The following is a 24,034-nucleotide window of genomic DNA, read 5'->3' on the forward strand; positions in this document are numbered from 1 at the left end:
AAACCCCAAAATATAACTAGCTTTACATGTTAATAAACCAACCATCACAGAAAAGCATACAATTTAAATTGAGCTGGTAATCCAAAATTAGGAAAGCAGAGTATGAAGACTGTCACAAGAAAAGCAGTTTTCATTTTAACATACCAAAGGAGCTCAGCCATGGCAATGAAATAAGAACAGAATGCAAACACTCTGGGATTTATTACAATTTTTCCCTCCTCTTCAAGAGAAAGGAGAAACCCTTTTAAATAACAGATTTATCTAATCATTGTTCAATGTCTGAGTTTTAGTTCAGTCTCCATTATTCAAAATATTTTTAAAACTGCACAGGTGGGTCAAATGACTGTTCTGGTTCATCTTGATTTTGAAAGGAATGAATTTCATCACCTACATCAGGATTAAATTCAGAAAACGTCATGGAAATGTAATCCTCAACAGGTGGTTCCCATTCTAGAAAATATGAGCTACTCTCCACCTACAAGAGGAAGGACAATTGCCCAGGTTTCCTCCATTGCTTGACTATCTCTCTATTTAAATTGACTTCATGATATATGAGCTGGGTCAGGGTATACCAACTGCCCGCAGAGAACACTTTTTCTTTCCTTCTTTTTTATTGTTTCTTTGGGGGGTTTTTTGGTTGTTGTTTTCGGGGGGGGGTTTGTGTGTGTTTTTTGTTTGGTTTGGTTTGGTTTCTGCAATAAGAGCTTTCTCTAATAAACCTGAAGATTACAATGTGGTTATGGTGTCATAAGGCCACTTCTGTATCAATCTCTTACCCTTGTGAAAAATCAAAACTTTGTCCAAACTGAATATGCAAAATACCAATTAAACTCCAGGAAAAGAACATAAAAACATATCAAAGTTCCTGGGGTATGAATCTGTCATCATCATCATTATTATTACTATTATTATTTACAGAACCTATATACTGAATTCAGAAAACCAAAACTGAAAGTCTGCATAAAACTACAGGCCTTGAGGCCAAAGGAAAATTTGATAAAACATACCCGAATCAGCATCTATTGTCTTGATGGACTATTAAATATTTCTGCACTTAACACAGTACGCTAAATCATTTTCAAAAAAGACACAGATATTCTGTTCCAGCTATTATACACTGGCCACATTCACCAATACCACCCTCATTTCACAACAAAGAAGCACTAGACTTGGGAGCCAAAAACCCCAATTTTGAGTAACTGCTCTGCTATCTCCTAACCCAATGATGTAACACAAGTTAATGTCACCTCTCTGAGCCTGTCTTCTCATTTGTAAAATAGGATACGGCTCTCCCTACTTTCAAAGTTGTAAGAGTATATGAAATAAGGTACATGAAAAGACTTTTGTGAATTATAGAAAAATCACTCAGCTGTAAAAGATTCTGATCAATCATTTCTCCATATGAAAAGACTAAAAAAAACAAGCACTCTACCTCAACCAAATACACAAGACGGCAACTAAACTGAAAAGGAATTTAAAGAAAAAGCAGACAGTGTTTCTCTTAGGCTTGCTGCCATATTTCATTTAGGCACACCCGAGACTCTGGGCAGACCTTCATTTCATGGCTGCACTAATTTCTATGTCAAGATGTGTAGCTATGTCTTATGAGTCAAAAATAATCACACAAAACCCATGAAAGCCAGATTCTATTTTTCTTAAGCCTCGGGCCAAGAGAAGTGCTATGCTTTGTTTTATGCTCATTCCTACTTCATTATGCCATTGCAGGTTATAAAGTTGGGGGAAGAGAACAAAATACTTACAGCTGCAGACACTATTTGGGCAGAAATTCCCTTCAAAAGTGAATGTCGCATAACTGATCCATGCAGTGAAAAAGAATCAGGTAATTTCTTCTTTCTTAAAAAGAAAAAAAAAAGGAAAATGTTTAAGAATTGGAAAAAAAAATTGAAGAGGCAGGGTCTTTAAAACTTTGAAAGAAGAAAAAATAAAAACGAGAAAAGCATAAAACACTGTATTACTTTGTTAGCTCTGGTTTGCAAAGAGGTATAAAGTCTAACAGTCTCACGTTAAAATGTACTGAATCCACCCTGAGCCTCAGAGAAGCACAAGCAGGAAAATGAATAAAGCCACCATTTCTTTTTCACTGATTCAACCTGTTTCTTGCCCACCTTAAGAAATACAGCAAGAGGTTCTGCTACTCATCAGAAGGTTGCCTATAGAGCACCCCTGCTCACATGTCTACATTACCTCTACCTGCCTTCCACCTTTGCCACCTTTCTTGCCCTCCTGTTGTCTATAACGACCCTCTCATTCTCCAACCAACTGCCTCAAATTCCCTACTCATTACTCATTCTCTGATGCTCCTTTCACTTAACCTACTCATCACTGTACAAAAAATAATTTAACTTTTACCAAACATTGAACACCTACCCTATGTGACTAAACGTATGCTCTGGGGATACAAAAATAAGAAGGTCAAAGCTCCTACTCTCAAGGACCTCATATCCTAGCTAGAGGGACTAATGAGTAACTCTCTCTTAAATTAAAGGATAAATGTTAGAAAAGAAAAATAAATAAAGCACTACAGAAATGAAATGAAGAGTTTAATCCTGTTTATTAGGGAGCTATTAGGGAGAGCTTTAGAAAAGAAAAGGCATCTGAGCTGGCCTTGATAGATAACTAGGAGTCTGTCAGACAACAAAAAAGCACAAGTAATAATGTGAAGATGTAATGGTGCACAGTGTGTGGAGAATGTAAGTACACAAAAGGCATGGACCAGGAGGACAGGAGTGGGAGTGCTCAGAGATTATGTCAAAATGGTAAGCAGGGTTCAGACTGATGCCATGCAAAGCAGTTCTGACATTACTATGCAGGCAAAAAGAAGACACCACAGCTTTTAAGCAGGTAGTGACCAAATCATCCAAAACATTTACATTATAATGGTTCCATACAAATTTTAGGATTTTTTTTCTGTGAAAAAATTTGTTATTGAAATTTTGATAGGGATTGCACTGAATCTATACATGACTGTGGGTAGTATGAACATTTTAATTAATCCATGAACATGGGATATCTTTCCATTTGTGTTTTTTAATTTCATTCATCAATTCTTATAATTTTCTGTGTACAGCTCATTCACCTCCTTGTTCCTAAACTTATTCCTAAGTATTTTATTGCTTTTGATGCCATTGTAAATGAGATTTTTATTACTTTTTTATATATTTCATTGTTAGTTTCTAGAAACACAACTGATCCAAATCAAAGTAACCTTGAGAAAGAAGACCAAAGCTGGAGGCATCACACTTTCTGATTTCAAACTCTATTTCAAGCTACAGTAATCAAAACAGGATGGTACTGGCATTATAAAAGACACATAGATCAACGAACAAAACAGAGAGCCCCGAAATAACCACTTGCATATACTGTCAACTAATATTTGACAAAGGAGCCAAGAGCACTCAATAAGGAAAGAATATTCTCTCCAATAAATGGTGCTAGGAAAACTAGGTAATCACATGCAGAAGAATGAAACTGTACCCTTACCTTATACCACTCACAAAGATTAAACAGATTAAATACTTAAACATAAGACCTGAAACCACAAAGCTCTTAGAAAAAAACAAAGGGAAAAACCTCCTTGACAGTGGTACTGGCAGCAATTTTTTGGTTATGTATGGAACCAAAAACACAAGCAACAAAAGCAGATATACATATAATATATATAAATATATATAAATGGGACTACATCAAACTAAAAACCTTCTGCACAGCTAAAGAAACAATCAAAACATGAAAAGGCAACCTATGGAATAGGAAAAAGTATCTGCAAACCATTAACCCCATAAGGGGTGAATAACCAAAATATATAAAGAACACTTATAACTCAACAGCAAAAAACGATCTGAGTAAAAAAATGCGCAGAGGACCTAAATAGGCATTTTTCCAAGGAACACAACAGATGGCCAACAGGTACATGAAAATGTGCTCAACATCACTAATCATCAGAGAAATGCATATGAAAACCACAATGAGATATCATCTCATATCCATTAGTATGGCTATTATCAAAAAACCAAAAGATAAGCATTTGTGAGGATACAGAGAAAAAGGAATCCCCAGACACTGTTGGTGGGAATGTAAATTGGTGCAGTCACTATGGAAAATAGCATGGAGGTCCCTCAAAAAATTAAAACTAGAACTACCATGTGATCCAGCAATCCCACTTCTGGGTTGTATATTCAAAGGAAACAAAATCACTATCTCAAAGAGATACCTGCACTCGTATGTTCACTGCAGCATTATGCAAAACAGCCAAGATACGGAAACAACCTAAGTTAAATGTCCATCTACAGATGAATGGATACAGATGTGTATGCACATACATACACACACACACACACACACACACACACACACACACACAATGGAATATTATTCAGCCATGAGAAAGAAGGAAATCCTGCCATGTGTGACAACACTGATGGACCTTGAGGGCATTATGCTACAAGAAATAAGTCAGACAGAGCAGGACAAATACTGTATGATCTCACTTATAGTGGAATTTTAAAAAGCCAAACTCACAAAAAGACAGACTAAAATAGTGACATCCAGGGGCAGAGGGAAATACAGAGATGCTGGTCAAAGGGTATAAACTTCCAGTTTTAATATGAGTAAGTTCTGGGGATCTAATATACAGCATGGTGACTATAACAACACTGTGTTATATACTTGAAAGTTGCTAAGAGAGTAGATCTTAGATGTTCTCACTGCAAAAACAAAAAACAGGCGAATTATGTGAGGTGATAAGTAACCCTTCTGTGGTAATCATTTCACAATATATACATATATCAAAGAATCACGCAGAGGGAAGACAGCAGAAACAAGAAGAATTACAATCCTGCAGCCTGTGGAACAAAAACCACATTCACAGAAAGATAGACAAGATGAAAAGGCAGAGGGCTATGTACCAGATGAAGGAACAAGATAAAACCCCAGAAAAACAACTAAATGAAGTGGAGATAGGCAACCTTCCAGAAAAAGAATTCAGAATAATGATAGTGAAGATGATCCAGGACCTCAGAAAAAGAATGGAGGCAAAGATCGAGAAGATGCAAGAAATGTTTAACAAAGACCTAGAAGAATTAAAGAACAAACAAACAGAGATGAACAATACAATAACTGAAATGAAAACTACACTAGAAGGAATAGCAGAATAACTGAGGCAGAAGAACAGATAAGTGACCTGGAAGACAGAATGGTGGAATTCACTGCTGTGGAACAGAATAAAGAAAAAAGATGAAAAGAAATGAAGACAGCCTAAGAGACCTCTGGGACAACATTAAACGCAACAACATTCACATTATAGGGGTCCCAGAAGGAGAAGAGAGAGAGAAAGGACCAGAGAAAGTATTTGAAGAGATTATAGTCGAAAACTTCCCTAACATGGGAAAGGAAATGGCCACCCAAGTCCAGGAAGCGCAGAGAGTCCCATACAGGATAAACCCAAGGAGAAAAATGCCAAGACACACAGTAATCAAACTGGCAAAAATTAAGGACAAAAAAAATTATTGAAAGCAGCAAGGGAAAAATGAAAAATAACATACAAGGGAACTCCCATAAGGTTAACAGCTGATTTCTCAGCAGAAAATCTACAAACCAGAAGGGAGTGGCATGATATACTTAAAGTGATGAAAGGGAAGAACCTACAACCAAGATTACTCTACCCGGCAAGGATCTCATTCAGATTCGATGGAGAAATCAAAAGCTTTAAAGACAAGCAAAAGCTAAGAGAATTCAGCACCACCAAACCAGCTCTACAACAAATGCTAAAGGAACTTCTCTAAGTGGGAAGCACAAGAGAAGAAAAGTACCTACAATAACAAACCCAAAACAATTAAGAAAATGGTCATAGGAACATACATATCGATAATTACCTTAAATGTGAATGGATTAAATGCTCCAACCAAAAGACACAGGCTTGCTGAATGGATACAAAAACAAGACCCATATATATACTGTCTACAAGAGACCCACTTCAGATGCAGGGACACTCAGGCCGAAAGTGAGGGGATGGAAGAAGATATTTCATGTAAACGGAAATCAAAAGAAAGCTGGAGTAGCAATACTCATATCAGATAAAATAGACTTTAAAATAAAGAATGTTAAAAGAGACAAGGAAGGACACTACATAATGATCAGGGGATCAATCCAAGAATATATAACAATTATAAATATATATATGCACCCAACATAGGAGCACCTCAATACATAAGGCAACTGCTAACAGCTATAAAAGAGGAAATTGACAGTAACACAATAATAGTGGGACAGTTTAACACCTCACTTACACCAATGGACAGATCATCCAAAATGAAAATAAATAAGGAAACACAAGCTTTAAATGACACAATGGACCAGACAGATTTAATTGATATTTACAGGACATTCCATCCAAAAACAGCAGATTACACTTTCTTCTCAAGTGCGCACAGAACATTCTACGGGATAGATCACATCTTGGGTCACAAATCAAGCCTCAGTAAATTTAATAAAATTAAAATCATATCAGGCATCTTTTCTGGCCACAACATTATGAGATTAGAAATGAATTACAGGGAAAAAAACGTAAAAAACACAAACACATGGAGGCTAAACAATACATTACTAAATAACCAAGAGATCACTGAAGAAATCAAAGAGGAAATCAAAAAACACCTAGAGACAAATGACAATGAAAACATGATGATCCAAAACCTATGGGATGCAGCGAAAGCAGTTCTAAGAGGGAAGTGTATAGCTATACAAGTCTACCTCAAGAAACAAGAAAAATCTGAAATAAACAATCTAACCTTACACCTAAGGGAACTAGAGAAAGAAAAACAAACAAAACCCAAAGTTAGCAGAAGGAAAGAAATCATACAGATCAGAGGAGAAGTAAATGAAATAGAAACAAAGAAAACAACAGCAAAGATCAATAACCCTAAAAGCTGGTTCTTTGAGAAGATAAAAAAAATTGATAAACCATTAGCCAGACTCATCAAGAAAAAGAGGGCGAGTACTCAAATCAATAAAATTAGAAATGAAAAAGGAGAAGTTACAGATACTGCAGAAATACAAAGCATCCTAAGAGACTACTACAAGCAACTCTAGGCCAATAAAATGAACAACCTGGAAGAAATGGACACATCCTTAGAAAGGTATAACGCTCCAGGGCTGAACCAGGAAAAAATAGAAAATATGAACAGACCAATCACAAGTAATGAAATTGAAGCTGATTTTAAATCTTCCAACAAACAAAAGTCCAGGACCAGATGGTTTCACAGGTGAATTCTATCAAACATTTAGGTAAGAGCTAACACCCATCCTTCTCAAACTCTTCCAAAGAATTGCAGAGGAAGGAACACTCCCAAACTCATTCCATGAGGCCACCATCACCCTGATACCAAAACCAGACAAAGATGTCTCAAAGAAAGAAAACTACAGGCCAATATCACTGTTGAACATAGATGCAAAAATCCTCAACAAAATACTAGCAAAGAGAATCCAACAACACATTAAAAGGATCATACACCATGTTCAAGTGGGATTTATCCCAGGGATGCAAGGATTCTTCAATATATGCAAATCAATCGATGTGATACATCATATTAACAAATTGAAGAATAAAAACCATATGATCATCTCAATAGATGCAGAAAAAGCTTTTGACAAAATTCAACACCCATTTATGATAAAAACTCTCCAGAAAGTGGGCATATAGGGAACCTACTTCAACATAATAAAGGCCATATACAACAAACCCAGAGCAAACATCATTCTCAATGGTGAAAAACTGAAAGCATTTCCTCTAAGATCAGGAACAAGACAAGGATGTCAACTCTCACCACTATTATTCAACATAGTTTTGGAAGTTCTAGCCACAGCAATCAGAGAAGAAAAAGAAATAGAAGGAATACAAATTGGAAAAGAATAAGTACAACTATCACTCTTTGCAGATGACATGATACTGTACATAGAGAATCCTAAAGATGCCACCAGAAAACTACTGGAGCTAATCAATGAAGTTGGTAAAGTAGCAGGGTACAAAATTGATGCACAGAAATCTCTTGCATTCCTATACACTAATGATGAAAAATCTGAAAGAGAAATTAAGGAAACACTCCCATATACCATTACAACAAAAAGAATAAAACACCTAGGAATAAACCTACCTAGGGAGACAAAAGAGCTGTATGCAGAAAACTATAAGACAGTGATGAAAGAAATTAAAGATGATACCAACAGATGGAGAGATATACCATGTTCTTGGATTGGAAGAATCAATATTTTGAAAATGACTATACTACCCAAAGCAATCTACAGATTCAATGCAATCCCTATCAAATTACCAATGCCATATTTTACAGAACTAGAACAAAAAATCTTAAAATTTGTATGGAGACACAAAAGTCCCCGAATAGACAAAGCAGTCTTGAGGGAAAAAAACGGAGCTGAAGGAATCAGGCTCCCTGACCTCAGACTATACTACAAAGCTACAGTAATCAAGACAATATGGTACTGGCACAAAAACAGAAACATAGATCCATGGAACAAGATAGAAGGCCCAGAGATAAACCCACACACCTACAGTCAACTAATCTATGACAAAGGAGGCAAGGATATACAATCGAGAAAAGACAGTCTCTTCAATAAGTGGTGCTGGGAAAACTGGACAGCTACATGTAAAAGAATGAAATTAGAACACTCCCTAACACCATACACAAAAATAAACTCAAAATGGAATAGAGACCTAAATGTAAGACCGGACACTATAAAACTCTTAGAGGAAAACATAGGAAGAACACTCTTTGACATAAATCACAGCAAGATCTTTTTTGATCCACCTCCTAGAGTAATGGAAATAAAAACAAAAATAAACAAATGGGACCTAACGAAACTTTAAAGCTTTTGCACAGCAAAGGAAACCATAAATAAGACGAAAAGACAACCCTCAGAATGGGAGAAAATATTTGCAAATGAAGCAACTGACAAAGGATTAATCCCCAAAATATATAAATAGCTCATGCAGTTCAATAGTAAAAAAATGAACAACCCAATCCAAAAATGGGCAGAAGACCTAAATAGACATTTCTCCAAAGAAGACCTACAGATGGCCAAGAAGCACATGAAGAGCTGCTCAACATCACTAATTATTAGAGAAATGCAAATCAAAACTACAATGAGGTATCACCTCACACCAGTTAGAATGGGCATCATCAGAAAATCTACAAACAACAAATGGGTGTGGAGAAAAGGGAACCCTCTTGCACTGTTGGTGGGAATGTAAATTGATACAGCCACTATGGAGGTTCCTTAGAAAACCAAAAATAGAACTACCATATGATCCAGCAATCCCACTACTGGGCATATACCCAGAAAAAAACATAATTCAAAAAGACACATGCACCCCAATGTTCACTGCAGCACCATTTACAATAGCCAGGTCATGAAAGCAACCTAAATGCCCATCGACAGACAAATGGATAAAGAAGATGTGGTGCATATATACAATGGAGTATTACTCAGCCATAAAAAGGAAGGAAATTGGGTCATTTGTTGAGACGTGGATGGATCTAGAGACTGTCATACAGAGTGAAGTAAGTCAGAAAGAGAAAAACAAATATCGTATATTAACGCATGTATGTGGAGCCTAGAAATATGGTACAGATGAACCGGTTTGCAGGGCAGAAATCGAGACACAGATGTAGAGAACAAATGTATGGACACCAAGCGGGGAAAGCCACGGTGGGTGGGGGTGGTGGTGTGATGAATTCGGCAATTGAGATTGATACGTATACACTTAAGTGCATAAAGTTGCTGACTAATAAGAACCTGCTGTATAAAAAGATAAATAAAATTCAAAAATTAAAAAAAAAGAATCAAATTGTATACCTTAAATCTACACAGTACTGCATGTCAATTATATCTCAATAAAGCTGAAAAAATTTAAGTTATTTATTTGTAGAAGAAAGTGATGAACAGGTTAATATATCCAGCCATGGCCCCTATCCCACAAGAGTTGACAACCTAAAGAAGACAGCACTGACACAGGCAAAATTTAAGAAGTCGAGGAAAAATACACCAACAACTTAGCCACATTAAAGTTACACATGAATTCAATAAAGTATTTACATTATGCTTCCTCCACTTCTCTTTCCTTTTCATGTGCTCTCCAAGAATTTGGAAGGTGAAAAGCAGCCAAAATGAAGTTATATAGGGTTAGAAGTCCTTTTCCCACATCTTTAATCATCTTTGTGACTCTCCTCTGAACCCATTTCCAGGGAATGCAGAAACACTGGAGCTGTCCTTAGAGAGCAGGAGGAAGGTGGTGGAGGGAGGAGTGAGGGACAGAAAGGTGGTGAGGTAAACCAAGCCTCACATTTCCACCACAGACACTGTACCAGGTGTGACGTGTGCACCCTCTAAGGGCTCTCCTGCTTCTGGGTGTCCCTGGCTATTATTATAGCTTCCTACTGGGTGTACAGAAGACAGTCGTCATGTCATCCACCTTTTTATCCTCTCCCCTCAACAGTGCCTAAATATTCAGGATCTAGCAAGCATTTTATTTCCACCTGAGTGGGCCTTCTACTTCCTATGCAGAGCTTCAGCAGGCCATACTGTATGCAAGTGTGATTTAAATGAATGCTTAACCAGAGAGCCCAGAAATAAACCCACACACCTACGGTCAATTAATTTTCGACAAAGGAGGCAAGAATATAAAACAGGAAAAAGACAGTCTCTTCAGCTATTGGTGCTGACAAAGTTGGACAGGTGCATGTAAATCAACGAAGTTAGAACACACCCTCTCATCATGCACAAAAATAAACTCAAAATGCCTTAAAGACTTAAACATAAGACATGACACCATAAAACTCCTAGAAGAGAATATAGGCAAAACATTCTCTGACATAAATCATACCAGTGTTTTCTTAGGTCAGTCTCCCAAGGCAACAGAAATAAAAACAAAAGTAAACAAATGGGACCTAATCAAACTTACAAGCTTTTGCACAGCAAAGGAAACCATAAACAAAATGAAAAGAATGGGAGAAAATATTTGCAAATGATGCACCCAACAAGGGCTTAATTTCCAAAATATACAAACAACTCATACAACACAACAACAAAAAAACAAACAACCCAATTGAAAAACGGGCAGAAGACCTAAATAGACATTTCTCCAAAGGAGACTTAAAGATGGCCAGTAGGCACATGAAATGATGCTCAACATTGCTAATTATTAGAGAAATGCAAGTCAAAACCACAATGAGATACCAACCCACACTGGTCAAAATGGCCATCATTAAAAAGTCTACAAATAACAAATACTGGAGAGGGTATGGAGAAAAGGGAACCCTCCTACACTGTTAGTGGGAATGTAAGCTGGTGCAGCCACTATGGAAAACAGTATGGAGGTTCCTCAGGAAACTAAAAACAGAATTACCATATGATCTAGCAATCCCACTCCTGGGCATATATCTGAACAAAAGTATAATTCAAAAAGATATATGCACCCCTATGTTCATAGCAGCACTATTCACAATAGCCAAGACATGGAAACAACCTAAATGTCCATCGACAGATGAATGGATAAAGAAGATGTGGTACATATATACAATGGAATACTACTCAACCATAAAAAAGAATGAAATAATGCCATTTGCAGCAACATGGGTGTAACCAGAGATTATCAATACTAAGTAAGTCAGAAAGAGAAAGACAAATACCATATGATATCACCTTTATGTGGAATCTAAAATATGGCACAAATGAACCTATCTATGAAACAGAAAGAGACGCAGACATAGAGAACAGACCTGTGGTTGCTTGGCAGGGGCGGGGAATGAACTGGGAGTTTGGGGTTAGTAGATGGAAACTATTACATATAGAATGGATAAACAGGTCCTACTGTAGAGCACAGGGAACTATATTCAATATCCTGGGATAAACCATAATGGAAAAGAATATGAAAAAGAATGTCTATATATGTATAACTGAGTCACTTTGCTGTACACCAGAAATTAACACAACATTGTAAATCAACTATATTTCAATTAAAAAAAGAAGAAAAAAATAAAAGGATATTTACCTTTTTAAGTTGGTCCTGTCGCCACTATCTGAGCTTGCCACAGACGAAGTATCATAGGAGTGAGAATCAATAGTATCAATATTTAACAATGTAGGATCTTCAAGAACAAAAGAATCATCTTCATCATCAGTCTAAATTAGAAGAACATGGATAAATAAATTCAAAATTCCAAATACTCTATCAGTCAAATAGGCGTTAATGGGTTTCTCCAAAACACTCATATGCTTATTCTGTTTTTCACCCATTTTTCACGCATTGTTGTTGACCAGAGAGGCATAGTACAGAATTAAATTTCAACTCTAGTTATCTCTCCCTACAAAGAGTTCACTCCAAAAATTTCTTTCTTGTAGCTGGAAGAAGTAGGAGCAGTTATGCAGATTATTGTTAGTTGCCAAATATTTCTTAAAATTCAAACGTGTATAGATGCTTTACTAGTTAACTAACAGCCAATGGCTAATTGAAGAAAATAAATACCACCTGACTATAGATAGTTTACCTTAAGAAATATGACAAGCAGGCAGAAGAAAGGCATTCTGGGTTGGAAACAGCATGTGCAAACACAGTGATTTCATAATATGAATTTTGCCCATGAAAAAGGAAGTAGTCTAAAATGAATGGAGTATTTGAGTAGGAGTTGGAGGTGATCCTAGAAAGATAAGCTGGGATCCAAATTGTAAAAGTCTTATATTCCATTAAGCTAGGTGATAGGAGGGCCCTATCTGTCCACCACTGTAACCCTAGTGCCTAGTACAATGCCTGACACATAATCAGTACTCATTTACTTAATAAATTAATGTACTATATACAGTAGGCAGTGGGAAGGCAACTGAGATCTTTAAAAAATGTACACATGATGGGAACCATGCTTTAGAAAGATAAATGGGGCAGTATGAAGATGGATGAGGGTAGAGGAGGAGACAGGCAGGGAGACTAATAAGAACCAGCAAGATGGCTATTGCAATGTCAAGGAAAGACAGGAGAGTTCAGTCTAGGAATGCAGCAGAAGGGGTCAAGAGAAGGAATAAGGAAAGAGACATTACTGAGGTAAAATCCAAAATTCCTGGTTACCATTTAAACAGTGTGTTTTGAGGGGTTGGGGGGGTTAAGAAAGAAGTCAAAGAAGATTCCAAGGTTTCCAGCTTGAGCAACTAGCAAAAGGTGACACTACTAACTGAGATAAGAAAGCAAAAAGAATAGCAGATAAAGCAGAATGAGTTTAGCTTTGAACAAGCTGATTCTGGGCAACAGACATTAAAGAAAAAAGTTCTGATCTTACCTCCTCTTTCAGCTGGACTACCTTCTGCCTTATCATTTCCATTCATATTCTTAAGAGAGCAGAGCAGTCCATACTCATTAACTCCACTTTCTCCACCCATTACCAGCTACTGACTACTACTCTTGCTGAAGTTACTAGTCAAATCCACCAGCCTATTTTCCGTTAGCATGCTCTTGTCCTGTACGCATCACTTAACACTACTGGCCATGCCCCACTTCTTGAAACTTTCTCTTCCCTTTGTTTCCAATACATCTCTTTGCTACTCCTTCAACTTATGTGGCCTCTTCTATCAGTCATGTTCTCTACTTGTCCTCAGCCCAACCTTTAAGTGATGTTGTTCCCCAGGATTATATTCTTGTCTCTTCCTACTTCACACACTTCCTACGTGAACAAGCTAATCCATACTTATAGTTTCAAGTATAATGTCATGCTAATGACTCCATGCTAATGTCATGCTAATGTATCTTTAGTACCAACATTTCTCTTGCAGTTTAGGCCATATTTCTGACTGTTTTTCAGATATCTTCACACACAAGATTGCTAAGAACAGGATGAGGGTTAGCAAGGAGCTACTGTGTTACTTGAGAGCTGTACAAGAATGGAAGGACTCCCATAAGGAAAGGTAACAGAAACAATTCATAAATAAGAACTGCAGCACCAAGGTCTTAAGCAAGAGAATCAATCAGGATCTTATCTGATTTTCTTAAGCAGCCAGAGACATAATTAAAGAAAACATATTAGCTAAATTAAGCCAGGGTTGAGGCTTACAGGATAAGTGGGGGGAAAAAAATGAGGAAGAGAATTGAGGGTATCAGTAAGGCTGAATTTAAAATTACTAGCTACACAGTAGAGCTATCAATTCTCACAAATTGATGTGTAAAATCTACATAAGCCTATCAAACTTCAGCTGGGGTGTATGTGTGTGTGTGTAAACTAGTAAAGTGATTCTCAAACTTACGTGGAAATGAAAAAGACCAAGAATAAGCAAGGCAATCTTGAAGAACAACAACAAAGCTGGAAGATTTGAAACTGCTAGATATCAAGACCTATTATAAAGGTTCAGACATCAGAGTGTGCTATTGGGGCAAGTATAGAAAGACCCATGAAATCACACCAACACATATGATCACCTGATTTAAAACAGAAGTGACACCGCAGAAAAGAACGGTGCTCAGTAAGTGCTGCTGCCTCATACCGCACACCATCACACACAAAAATTTCAGATTAATTGCAGATCTAATGTGAAAGGCAGAACAATGAAGATTTTAAAACAAAATAAGATAGCATCATCATGACTTTGGAATCGGCAAAATTTTCTTCAACTGGACGCACCAAAAAACTAATCATAATGGAAAAATTTAATAAGCTGAACTACTACTAAGAACTTCTGCTCATCAAAAGAAACCATTGAGAGTGAAAAAGTAACCCACAGAATGGAAGAAGATATTTGCAATACATATATCTAATAAAAACTTATATCCATCAAATATAAAGAACTCTTATAAATAAGTTTTTTAAAAATCAATTGAATAGAAAAGTGGGCGAAAGACATGAAAAAGCAATTCACAAAAGAGATATCCAAGTGGCCAGAACATACGAAGGTACCCCAATTTCATCAGTCTTCTGGGAAATTCAGATTAAAACTATGATGTGATATCACTACACACCTACAACTATGGATGGCTAAAGTGAAAAAGAGAGAAAAATTCAGAAGTTGATGAGGATATGGTAACCAGAACTTCCATATATTGCTGTAGGAAGTATGTATTACCACAACCACTTTGAGGAACCTGTGGCAGTATCAACCAAAGCTGAACATGCCCATACCTGGTGACCTAGCAATTCTACTCTTAGGTACATACCCAGCAGAAATGTGTGTGTGAGTGCGTGTGTATGTATGTGTACACATGTGTGTATGTATCTAAAGATATGAATAAGAATATTCACAGCAGCACTCTTCATAGCAGCCAGAAACCAGATATTATAAAACTGCCCATAAACAGTTGAATGAATAAATAATGGTATATAACAAAGAATTTTATACAACAATGGGAATGGATGAACAATTGCATGCAGCAAAAATATGAATAAATCTAAAAACACAATATCGAGGGAAGTAAGTCAGATGCACAAAAGCACAAACTGTATAATTCCATTTATATGAAGTTCAAAGCAGCCAAGGCAGTCAATGCCGGTAGAAGTCAGGATAGTGATTATCCTGGTTGGGTACTGAAGGAGCACAAGAGGAGCTTCTGGGGTGCTAGTAATGTTTCATTTCTTCATCTGGACTCTGGTTACACAGAGCATTCTGTTTGTGAAAATTCACCAAGCAGTACACTTACGACCTGTGCACTTTTTCTATATGTATGTTGTACCTCAATTAAAAGTTCAAAAGAAATTTCTGGCTGCACAAGCCAACAGTAGAACTGAAGTGAAGCCAGGGCTACTCTCAGACACTGGGAGACTAAGAAGGATCAAGAGACTTGGTCCTGAAGAGGTCAAAGAGCATGTTTAATGGAGGTAAGAGAACGTGGGGGTAGGGGGAGGATTGTTAGGATTAGAGAACAAAATTTCAAAATTAAAAACCTCAGAAGTAGCATAGTTTCAAAGGATGACAAGGCCTAGTAACATTATTTCATGCCCTAAATTCTGAGATTTAGGATGTCTCAGTCATCTCTTTCTGTAAAATATCTTGGATGTACACTTCTTCCTAGCACCTCGTCAGGTTGATATTAACGAACTTCATAGAATATATGCACCCACGTATCCTGAAGTAAGTGCTTATTTATTTACACTTTCTACTTCTGTCTTTTTTTTCTTTCTTAAAATCATTTTCTTTCATACTTCTTCCCCCTTTTTCTCTTCATAACATTCTACAACTTAAATTATTTTTACTTTCACTTATTCCCTTGCCTCGCTCCCTGGTGGTATGAAAGCTGGCCAATTTCCAGTCCTATTTCTCTCTCAAAGTCAGAGACTGTCATGCAGCACTTTATAATCCCAGCATCTAACACTATGACCCAAATACACAAGGCACCCAAATTACTATTGAGGATGATAACAGTATTATCCTCTCAGTAAACCACTAATGACTATACTTGCTGTTACTAGTAGATAAGTAAATATTGCAAAGACAGTTTTCCTTCATTATGAACTACAGTCTCATTCATGAGCATTATTTTCTTTGCCATTATTATATAAAGATGTACAAATAGGGCTTTGTACACAGTCCTCTAAGATTATTTTTATTCTTCACTTAGTAACTGAAATAATATGTGATTAAGACCATGTTATCAAAACTGACTAAAATTAATGTCTTCATTGCAAATGAAAGATTTCCTCTATATTAGGAAGCAATAAATAACCATCACTGTAACAGGATATTCTTTCATTGACCAAAGACTTCTTTGTCAAAATTAAAAACGCTTAAGTCTTACTAACACAGATCATACATAACAGTTCTGAAGTTAAAATACATTCAAAGAAACAGCGACATCAAGCTGATATTTTTAAAAAAAGAAATAAAAGAAAAATAAAAGATACAATTCACTGAGAAAGTAGTTTGCAAGTATAGATAAAGAAGTAATAAAGACCAGGGCCCAACCCACTCAGACGTATGGGGTCAGTGGGCATTTCTATTGAGGAAGCTTTGCATCATTATCTTTTAGAAAACACAACTATGTATCTGAAATAGATTTTTAAAAATCTTTCTGAGGGCTTCCCTCGTGGCGCAGTGGTTAAGAGTCCGCCTGCCGATGCAGGGGACACAGGTTCGTGCCATGGTCTGGGAAGATCCCACATGCCGCGGAGCTGCTGGGCCCGTGAGCCATGGCCACTGAGCCTGCGCGTCCGGAGCCTGTGCTCCGCAACGAGAGAGGCCACAACAGTGAGAGGCCCAGTGAGAGGCCCACGTACTGCAAAAAAAAAAAAAAAAAATCTTTCTCAAATTAGAAGCTAAAGCCTCCAATGGGAGTCTTAAGCAAGTTTTTAAAGATCAAGAAGACTGAGCTGAAGAATTGTCAGCAGATGCAGGGTACAAAAAAACTGGCACACTTCACCAACATGTACTTCCACAGAGCTCCTTTATAAAGCCTTTATGATCTGCTAATTCAGAAAGGAACATCATTTCATAACTCTAAAAACCTTTTTAATAGAGATGGTATTCACAAGATAAACTATGGAGGCTTCGTTTTCTTTATACAGAACAGTGATGAAGTGCATTACAAGGCTGCAGATGCTCTTTTGTATCAGAGGATGAGCTATTTGAATATCACTGGTAGAGATAACATTATCAAAACATAACACAAATCTCAAAAGTGTCATGAATTTAGTATTTCAACTCACTTACTAAAACATTTCTTTAATCTACCAAGTATAAGGCATTGTACTGGGCACAGAGATGAACAAGACATAGCTTCTGCCCTTGAGAAGCTCACAACCTAGATCAGCATGTCCAACAGAACTTTTTGCAATAATGGAAATATTCTGTATCTATGCTGTTTACTACAGTAGCCACTAGCCACATGTGACAACTGAGCACTTGAAGTGTGCCCTGTATAACTGAGTAAATGAAGTTTTAATTTTTATTTAACTGTAATCAATTTAAATTTAAATTGTCACATGTGACTATTGGCTCCCATATTCGACAATGCAGGTCTAGAGACATACACCATAACCCAGAAGTATTCAAATCAATGCCATAAAATGGTAGCGATCATTAGGATATACTTACTTCATTTAGTATGCTTTCCAGTGTTGGAGGAGTATCAACTTGAGGAATATCAAACTCCTTATCGTCAATCTAAATAGAGAAAAGAAATTAATGCTCACATAATAATGCTTTCCCTCTTATAATTGTGAGGGCGTTTTAACTGATTAGAACCATTATCAATTAAGAGACAAACATACCACCAAACTCTTCACACAGACAGCCAACTCAATAATCTATGGTAGAAAGGGTCAGGTCAAAAGACTACAGACTATCTGCATATTCAGTGATCATCGAGGACAAATATGCACTGATGCCACCATCCTGACAGCCCTTTCCAGAAAGCTTCTGTTGAAGGGCTTTGGCATCTGCTTTCTTAAACAAAACAGCATTTCTTACGACAAGCCCTAATTCTCTAAGTTTAGACATAAGCCATAAGCAATACACAAAGGACTGACACTGCATTTCTTAGTATTTCATAAGTTATGGTGGTGGATGATTAGGTCAAACAACTTGTCATTAAATAGTCTCATGGCCACAAAAACCTATTAATATCAAACCAATGAGGAAAAAAATCACTGCACAAGAATTCTAAACCTACCACTAGCTCTATGATATTGAGACATCATTCAACATAGCTGCACTTCAGTTTCTTCCCCCACAAAATGGAGTATCAGTGTTGTGAAGCTCAAATGAGAAGATGTATTAAAGTGTTTCATAAACTGTAATGAGCTATACAAATGAAGAGTAATATTATTGCATAAAACTGTATACAGATGCCTATTAATCTATGCAAAAAATGATATATTTAGAGTCTTTGGATCATAAAGTACACTCTAACCAACATTTTGGTTAAACCTCAAACCTGACAAAAGCTGAATTTTTACCAGATCATTTTTGAACTCCAGTTCCTTGTCCAGATCTATGTAGGAGAATTTTGAAAGTGAAGCTTCCAGATTGAGAGACTTATTCAGTTCTTCATCAGTAGTCTTGGCACAGAGGCTCTGTTCCACATTTTCATGGTCTGGTTCATTGTCCATGTTTACTTTTAATAACTGTATTCGGTCAATCCAAGCAAGTTTTTGTTTGTTTTGTTCTGTTTTTTGGGCTTAGATCATGATGAACTGAATGACGATCTCTTTTCAAAAAAGAAAAAATATTTATCATTTAGATTTCCTCAACTGGACATTCCAAAGACTTACTGGGTCAGACTTCTGTGGAAACTGATTCTTCACTCAATCATCTGACTACAGGCAAACAGAAATCAATCCTAGGGTATGGGTTATGATATGCAGGGAGGGTTTCTATGGCAGCACAAAGGAGGAACATCTGACTCAGGAGTCTAGGAAGTGGTCCACCACCCGAAATCCTAAGTCTGGTGATAGTGACAGACTTGGGGCAAGCTCAGCCACTAGACCTGGTACCAACTAGATTTATGTACCTAAGAATAAGAGGGTAACTGGTGCCAAAAGCTGCAATTAACCCCTTCTTCACACTCCCAAACCTGAGCATATCTCCAGTTCTCCTTGAAGATAAGCATATAGTCCAGTTTTGTCACTGTCATCCATACAGGGCCACAGACCTCTAAGGGAACTTAGTGCAGACACAGAGGGCGCAGAATGGATAGCTAGTCACTTAACAGGACACTAGCAAATCTAAAGGTTCAGATCTATTAGGGGAGACAACAATGATGCCAGGATAAAATAATTCCACAGGGCTTCCCTGGTGGCGCAGTGGTTGAGAGTCCGCCTGCCGATGCAGGGGACACAGGTTCGAGCCCTGGTCCAGGAAGATCCCACATGCCGCAGAGCAACTAAGCCCATGCGCCACAACTACTGAGCCTGTGCTCTACAGCCCACGAGCCACAACTACTGAGCCCACGCACCACAACTGCTGAAGCCCATGAGCTCTAGGGCCTGTGCTTCACAACAAGAGAAGACACCACAATGAGAAGCACGTGCACCGCAATGAAGAGTAGCTCCTGCTCGCCACAACTAGAGAAAGCCCACGTGCAACGAAGGCCCAACACAGCCTAAAATAAATTAATTTATTTTAAAAAAAAAACATGCACTCATGATACAATCTGAGTGTGGGAAGAGTGCCTGCTCACATTTGTATGCTGGTGAGTTTAAGGAACATTTAAAAATAATAAGTTAAAAAATAAAATAACATGCCCAAAACTCACTAACAATTTTATCTGGTTATGGTCATTTTTTTAGTACACTTAAAATGAATTTCACTTCCTTCAATATTTCTTTTTATCATATTTTAAAAAATGAATATCTACTATGCATAAGAAAGACATGCAGACTCATGAAGACTGATTTTTCAAGAGCTGAAACCAACTTTTCTAGCTAGTACATTTGGTACATTACCAAACAGACTAATTCCTTTCACATGTTGCAGAAGATAGACTCTAACGCTCTGTCCTACAAACACATGCTATCAACTACATTCCTAGAAGACATAACTGAGGGCACTCTGTAACTGGCAACATTTGAAAGCATCTTTCCAATCTCGGGTACTAAATGTACTTCTCCTTTTGCAATGAGCCAAAGGCAGGAGCAGTATTAGCGTTTACAAGCCCTTCTTCAAAGAAGACTGAATTGGCTCATGACAAATTACTTCTTAATAAAGTTCACTCTTGTTTGTACCACTTAGCAAAAATGAATTCAATTAGTCAAGGAATGTTTGCAAGCATGCACAAATTCACATTCAGTGTTTCCTGAGTACAGTTAAGTTTTATTCTTACACATTTTTTTAAATAGTGGAAAAGACCACATAACAAGAACAAAAACTTTAAATGATTCAATAACCTAAAATGTTTCATTCTTCACATTTGTGTCCCCAAAATAACTCAGAAAGGAAAACAATTTTTTCCTGGCTCTTTTTAAATCTTCTATCTGGAGTTAATGAAAGGTTCTCAGAACAGCTCAGCATCTGTGAACACCAATACCGCACTGAAGAAGTTTCAAGAAATCAAGCATTCTCTGAAAAAATAACATCATCCTGCCATGCTACCCTACTTCATTTCCAACCTTCACTTCACCGAGCTCCTGTTAGTGTGATGTGGCGGCAAACTGGAAAGAACATAAACCAAAGAGTCCATTAAAACCATATTTGAATCGGGGTTTACCAATTCCTATCTATGACCTTGGTCAATTTGTCTACCCTTTCTGAGCCCCTCTATTTCTACATCTGTAAGATGAAATATTGTGGCCAATTGTGCTGTTTGCCCAGAGCATCACCTCTTGTTCTGGGAAAGCCTCCTTCAAACCATGTGGTTCTTGTAGAGGCTGCCAATCAAAAAGCCCCTGGTAACAGAGGTTGCACAATATAGCCAGGGTCCTTCACCAGGATTCACTAAAATGGAACTGGTAAGGAAGAGCCATTTCCACTGTTCTTTAAACAATAAGGCTGAGCAATATTCCCCACCCTCCACCCCATCCTGTTCTGCAGAAAAGGAGGTCATTTATTCAACACGTATCAACTAAACATCTACTATGCATCTGTCACTGGAGATCTGCCTCTATCAACAGAATTTATACTCTAGGTACAAATTCTCTAGCAAGAATGAAAGCAATCTATAAACAGAAGTGGAGACGAGGAGGAACGAGTGTCCTGATATCACTCAGGCTCCAGGTTCCAGTCTTTTATGATGTTAGCTCCGGCCACAGCTTTCTGGCATTTTGGCTACATAAGCCAACACACTCTCCCAATTTTTCTTTTTTTCGGGTGGGGGTGGGGGGAGGTGGGGGTCACTTACAATTGAGAGTCCTGACTCTTAGGAATGCAACTACCTATTTTGCAGAGTTACTGTGAAGAATAAATGATATAATGACTGTAAAGCACTTAGAATAATGCCTGGACACAGTTTAGGTTTTCAAGAAATTTAAAATTTCCTCAAGATTTCCAAATTCTTCTAAAGTTAAAGACCCTGAAACAAGAATGTGTTAGAATGTGACCTATATTAGGCCAGGTAAATGAGGAACTCTTCCACCAGTTTTTTTAACCTTGGCAGACATTCCCAACTGTTCTCAAGTTCCAGGATCCTATTTATTCACTGACATTCTCTTCCTCCCAAAAGTGTTATATGAGACAGTTTTCAAATTACACTGAAATCAAATCAAGTTTGTTTTTTTTTAAATATACTATATCCCCCAAAAGATATCACAAAATCATGATATGAAAGCAATTTTACACATCAACTTTGTTTCTGGTCATCCCAATCCAAGTATTTCTCTTCTTCCATTTCTTTGTTTTGTTTTATCTTCTTGTGGTTTGTTTTGTGAAGAAAAATGTAATACAGAATTAACTTCTATTTGTTTTCTATTATCTTTCTCTGGTAAATGGACTCTTTTTTAACAGCTCCCCAATGCCTACAGGATAAAATTCCAAATTCTAAGCCATTCCAGGCAGAATAACAGCTCCTTTATGACTAAACTTATTATTTGTATTCAGAGTCCTTCAAGAATAACTTCGAGGACTTCCCTGGTGGCTCAGTGGTTGAGAATCCACCTGCCAATGCAAGGGACACACACAACTACTGAGCCTGCGCTCTAGAACCCACGTGCCGCAACTACTGAAGCCTGTGCACCTAGAGCCCGTGCTCCGCAAGAGAAGCCACCGTGATGAGCAGCCCCCACTCGCGGCAACTAGAGAAAGCCCGCACGCAGCAACGAAGACACAGCACAGCCCAAAAAAAAGAATAGCTACCACTTTCCCTCCATGTCTGCTCACACTAATTCACCTTCCCTTTCCTTTTCCTTCCATTTATCTAAATTCCTTCTTTCCATCCTTCCTTCTGGGAACCTTCCTTCCCTAAACATCCTCTGAATCCAGAATGCATGTCTTCTTTAGAACAGCAGCTTGGCGCTTTCCTTATATTGGTTCATTAGTTAACTTACCATGTGACTACTTCTTTTCTCCCCAGCTGCACAACAGAAATGGGGCCAGGTGTTTTTGTATACTCCACATCACTGGGCTCACTGGCTTGCATAGCTAGGCAGACATTCAATAAATATCTGCCGATCAACACAAGAGCTGGAATATGAGAATAACACCTGGGTTGCAAATTAAATATACCTGTTTTTTGGGTTTTTTTGTTTTTGCGGTACGTGGGCCTCTCACTGTTGTGGCCTCTCCCGTTGCGGAGCACAGGCTCTGGATGCACAGGCTCAGCGGCCATGGCTCACGGGCCCAGCCGCTCCGCGGCATGTGGGATCTTCCCAGACTGAGGCACGAACCCGTGTCCCCTGCATCGGCAGGCGGACTCTCAACCACTGTGCCACCAGGGAAGCCCTAAATATACCAGTTTTATTACCTGTAATTGTTAAGCTTCAGATGATATTATTTGACTTATAGCATGCAGGAATCTATGCCATAATAAGCCAAGTTATAATTGAGCTCTACCTTTATGTAATGAGGCCTGTCAACTACAGATGATCATCTTCATCCTTCAGATAGCAGCTAAAACTCTGCTTCCTCAAAAAAGCTTCTTTTTGTCCTGCTCAACTAAACTAGGTTCCTGGTTAATAAGCACCTATAACATTGTTCTCCTTTTATCACACTTACCACATTGCAATAATTTTTCCACGTCTGAACCTCCATTCCCTTCCCTCAACTGGAATGTAGGTTCCAGGAAAATGAAGACCATATCTCCCTTTTTTCATCACTGTATTCCCAGTGCCTAATTACATAGTAGCTATTCACCCCACCAATCCATCCACCTAACCACCTCCCCCCGACCCTCCCTCCCTAGGTAAGCAGCCAAGCAACACTGCATCACTGGCTTCCAGAGCCTTAAACAGCAGTTCTGGTCATTCAAAATAAGATATGGTTAGTCATTCTGCCCACAAAAGCCTCCCACCTTGCAAGTTCCCCTCTTTGCATCTAAGTGAGTTTTTTTTTAATCCCTAACATTGATTTTTTTAAATGATCATTTCGCTCGTGTATGACATGACACAAA

General features: G+C 37.8%; 1 protein-coding gene across 4 annotated transcripts in view; it reads right to left on the reverse strand.

Moving 5' to 3' along the window:
* Positions 1-24,034, reverse strand: part of VPS8 (VPS8 subunit of CORVET complex) — a 319,158-nt gene that overhangs the window by 279,704 nt on the left and 15,420 nt on the right. For all 4 annotated transcript variants that reach the window (XM_089910741.1, XM_089910739.1, XM_089910738.1 and 1 more), the window contains 4 exons: positions 18,954-19,204; positions 18,091-18,159; positions 12,083-12,213; positions 1,761-1,854 (listed from right to left, as the gene is read on the reverse strand). In XM_089910741.1, coding sequence (XP_089766867.1) covers positions 1,761-1,854; positions 12,083-12,213; positions 18,091-18,159; positions 18,954-19,106 — 447 coding nt within the window. In that variant the 5' untranslated portion in view covers positions 19,107-19,204. The remainder of the gene's footprint in view (positions 1-1,760; positions 1,855-12,082; positions 12,214-18,090; positions 18,160-18,953; positions 19,205-24,034) is intronic.

Source organism: Delphinapterus leucas, chromosome 4 (genome assembly GCF_059928025.1).
Source record: "Delphinapterus leucas isolate spDelLeu-1000000601 "Yukka" chromosome 4, BTC_Dleu_Yukka2, whole genome shotgun sequence".
NCBI classification, from domain to species: domain Eukaryota; kingdom Metazoa; phylum Chordata; class Mammalia; order Artiodactyla; family Monodontidae; genus Delphinapterus; species Delphinapterus leucas.